The 3987-nt window shown below is 62.6% G+C and overlaps 1 protein-coding gene across 1 annotated transcript in view; it reads right to left on the reverse strand.

Moving 5' to 3' along the window:
• Nucleotides 1-1730: 1730 nt before the first annotated feature.
• Nucleotides 1731-3987, reverse strand: part of PPP1R13L (protein phosphatase 1, regulatory subunit 13 like) — a 5576-nt gene continuing 3319 nt past the window's right edge. The window contains exons 8-11 of the mRNA XM_010567202.1: nt 3774-3907; nt 2983-3149; nt 2084-2283; nt 1731-1769 (exon numbers count right to left, since the gene is read on the reverse strand). Coding sequence (XP_010565504.1) covers nt 1731-1769; nt 2084-2283; nt 2983-3149; nt 3774-3907 — 540 coding nt within the window. The remainder of the gene's footprint in view (nt 1770-2083; nt 2284-2982; nt 3150-3773; nt 3908-3987) is intronic.

Consider the following 3987-nt stretch of genomic DNA (forward strand, 5'->3'; position numbering starts at 1 on the left):
GCCGCCAGCCAAGGCTGAGCCCATCGGTGATAGTGGTAGCGCCTCTGGGATAACACATTTAAGAAGGAAAAAAAGTTGCTGGGACAGACAGAAATGGCAGCTGGAGAGACAGTGAGAAGATGTAAGAGAAACAGCCCTGCAGACCCCCAGGTTGGCGAAGAAGGAGGGGGAGGAGGTGCTCCAGACGCCAGAACGGAGATTCCCCTGCAGCCCTTGGTGATGAAGACCACGGTGAGGCAGGCTGTCCCCCTGCAGCGCAGGGAGGTCCACGGGGGAGCAGATCTCCACCTGCAGCCCGGGGAGGACCCCACACCGGAGCAGGGGGATGCCTGAAGGAGGCTGTGACCCCGTGGGAAGCCCGCGCCGGAGCAGGCTCCTGGCAGGACCTGCAGATCTGTGGACACAGGAGCCCACGGAGCAGGTTTTCTGGCAGGACTTGTGACCCCGTGGGGGACTCATGCTGGAGCAGTGTGCTCCTGAAGGACTGCACGCCGTGGAAGGGACCCACGCTGGAGCAGTTCGTGAAGAACTGCAGCCCATGGGAAGGACCCACGTTGGAGAAGTTTGTGGAAGACTGTCTCCCATGGGAGGGACCCCACACTGGAGCAGGGGAAGAGTCCTGCCCCGAGGAGGATGAAGGGGCAGAGATAATGTGTGATGAACTGACCGTAAACCCCATTCCCCGTCCCCCTGTGCCACTGGGGGGGTAGGTAGAGAATCTGGGAGTGAAGTTGTGCCCAGGAAGAAGGGAGGGGTGGAGGGAAGGTGTTCTGAGATTTGGTTTTATTTCTCATTACCCTGCTCTGGTTGATTGGTAATAAATTGAGTTAATCTTCCGCAAGTTGAGTCTGTTTTGCCCATGACAGTAATTGGTGAGTGATCTCTCCAGTCCTTATCTTGACCCACCAGCCCTTTGTTATATTTTCTCTCCCCTGTCCAGCTGAGGAGGGGGGAGTGATCAAACGGCTTTGGTGGGCACCAGGTGTTCAGCCAGGGTCAACCCACCACACCATCTTTTCATGACAGGTTGCAGATAAATTACCTAAAACCGGCCAGGATTAAAGAAGGGACATCCCAGACCATGTGGCCTCGTGCTCAGCTATAAAAGCTGGGAGGGGGCAGGAGGAAGGGGGGAGGACGTTCGGAGGGACGGTGGTCACCCTTAGGTGTGACAGAGCACCACTTCCCTGGGGAATGGCTCAGTACCTGCCTGCCCATGGCACCCACCTGTGTCACCCCTCTGGTCCCAAGCGGGGTGTCCCCACCTGTGTCACCCCCTCCCAGTCCGATTCAGGGTGTCCCGACTCATGTCACCCCCTCCTAGTCCGATTCAGGGTGTCCCCACCTGTGTACCCCACTCCAGTCCCAAATAGTGTCCCCATCCATGTCACCCCCCCAGTCTGATGCAGGGTGTCCCCACCCGTGTCACCCTCAGTCCCCACAGCCCCCACCACCCCCCTGCGATGCAGAGGACGGACCCAACGCAGCCGAAGGCTCTTTACTCCCCAGAAAAGCCAACACCGTGGGGTGACACCCGCTGTCACCAGCCAGGGGGGAATATGTGACACCGGGCGGGGGGGAAGGCAGCACCCCGGTGCCTTGCTCGGACAGGGGGGGACGGGATGGGTGGCAGCCAAAGAGGTGCCCGCCAGCAAGGGGGACCCATGCATCTGAGCGGCTGGGGGGGCCGGGGCCGGCTCAGGGCCACCTCGTGTCCTCAGGGCCCCCCCTCAGACCTTCTTCCGCTGCGGCCGCACCCTGGGGAAGAGCTGGGGGAAGGGGAGGGTGTCAGGGGGAAGGTTCCCCCCCGACCCAGCCCCCTAGGACCACAAGCCATGGAGGGGCCAGGGAGGCCATGAAATCTGCCCTCAGGGCCACAGTGGGGCTGTGGGGTGGCCGTGGGTGCTGTGGGACCCCCCTGGGGCAATGGGCGATGTGGGACCCCCTAAGGGATGTGGGTGCCACAGGTCCCCCCTCGGGGCCGTGAGTGCTGTGGGTACCCTCCTGGTGCTATGGGGTGGCTGTGGGTGCTGTGGGACCCCCCTGGGGCCATGGGTACTTTGGCATACCCCCCCAGACTCACCCCAAAATAGTTCCGGGGGACGTAGCCCTCATGGCCATAAAGGGACCCCCACCACCAGTCGAGCTCTTCCTGGGGCTGGCGGCGCAGGACGGTGATGGGCTCGCCCTCGCGGAAGGACAGCTCATCCCCGAATTCGGCGCTGTAGTCCCACAGTGCATACACCACCCCGCTGTTCAGCACCCCCATGCTCTGCTCCACCTCTGCGGGGACACGAACGTCAGCACCCTGACCCCCCCCCCAAACACTCCCCATGGCACTGCACCCCTGGCACCCTGTTGCTCTGAACCCGTGCCTGTCCTGGTATCCCCTCCCAGTATCTGTATCCCTCCCAATACCCCTTCCCAGTACCCACACCAGCCCAGTATCTCCTCCCTGTACCTATATACACGTGATACCCCCTCCCAGTACCCAGACCACCCCAGTACACCCTCCCAGTACTCATATATCCCCAATATTCCCTCCCAATACCCATACCCTCTCAGTACCCCCTCACGGTACTCATATTCACCTGAAACACCCTGCCAGTACCCATATCCCTCCTCCCAGTACCCATACCCCGCAATACCTCCCACCCAGTACTCACAAACCTTCTCCCAGTACCCGTACCACCCCAGTACTCCCTCCCAGTGCCGACACCCCACCAGTAACCATACCTGCTCAGTACCACCCCCTCAGTACCCATATGTGTCCCGTAATCCTTCCCAGTACCCATACCACCCCAGAATCCCCTCCCAGTACTCACATTCCTTCTCCCAGTACCCATACCATCCCAATACCCCCTCCCAGTACCCACAACCCACCAATAACCATACCTGCCCAGCACCCCCTCCCAGTACCCATACCCCCACCATGTCCCCATATACTCCCAGTTCCCCCAGTGCCCCTCCGTGCCCTGGTACCAGTAAGGTAGTTGTAGCAGTCGGCGTAGCCCTCCCGGTACGGGTCACACTTCTCCACGGCCAGGCTGCCGTCACTGGTGGTGGTGGCAAAGATGGCGGCTCCATGGCGCACCAGGGCCACGCACACCCCCGTGTCATTGCAAGAGGCTGCACAGTGCAGCGGCGTCCTGGCACCGTCGGGATGGGGGGAATTTTTTTGGGGGGGTGGGCAGAGGATGGGCTCCCCTGCAACCCTCCCCCAGTGTCCTAGGGAGGAGGGACCCCCTTTGCCCTCAGTTACAGGGGGGTCGGGGTCCCCCGTCCCTCCCCGTCCCCCGTCACCAAGGGCTGTTGGGGGTAACTGGGGTCCCCATCCCTGTCCCTGCTCACCCAGGGTTTTTGGGGGGTTATTGGGGTCCCTGTCTCCCTCTCTCCCTATCCCCAATCACCCCAGGCTCTGGGGGAGAGGGGGGGGAGTGGGGTCCTCATCCCTGTTCCCCATGGCTGTGGGGGTTCTTGGGGTACCTGTCGCCATCTCCTCTGGCTCTGGGGGTCTGGGGGTCCCAGGTGTCCCCACTCCTCCATGTCTGTGGGGTCCTCAAGTCCCACCCTCTGCCCCAGTAGCTGTGGCTGGGGGTCCCCCATGTCCCCACCCCGTATCAGTGGGTCCATGTCCCCATCCCACCAGCCGCAGCTGCAGGGTCCCCCATGCCCCCCTTCACCTTGTCAGTGGGTCCCCGCCCCACCAGCCGTGGCTATGGGGTCCCCCGTCCCCCCGCCCCTGCGTCCATAGGTCCCCGTCCCCATCCCACCAGCCGTGGCTGTCGGGGGAGTTGACGTTGGCCCCGCTGGCGATGAGGAAGTCGACGATGCTGTAGTTGGCGCCGCAGATGGCGTTGTGCAGTGCCGTGATGCCTTCGTCGTTGGGCTGGCTGGGGTCGTTCAGCTGGGGACACGTACACCTGTCCCCATGCCGCTACCCTCTGCCACCCCCGCTGCCGTTCCCCGACACCCCCCTGCCACCCC

This window comes from Haliaeetus leucocephalus, unplaced genomic scaffold, assembly GCF_000737465.1.
Source record: "Haliaeetus leucocephalus isolate CR32 unplaced genomic scaffold, Haliaeetus_leucocephalus-4.0 Scaffold227, whole genome shotgun sequence".
NCBI lineage: Eukaryota > Metazoa > Chordata > Aves > Accipitriformes > Accipitridae > Haliaeetus > Haliaeetus leucocephalus.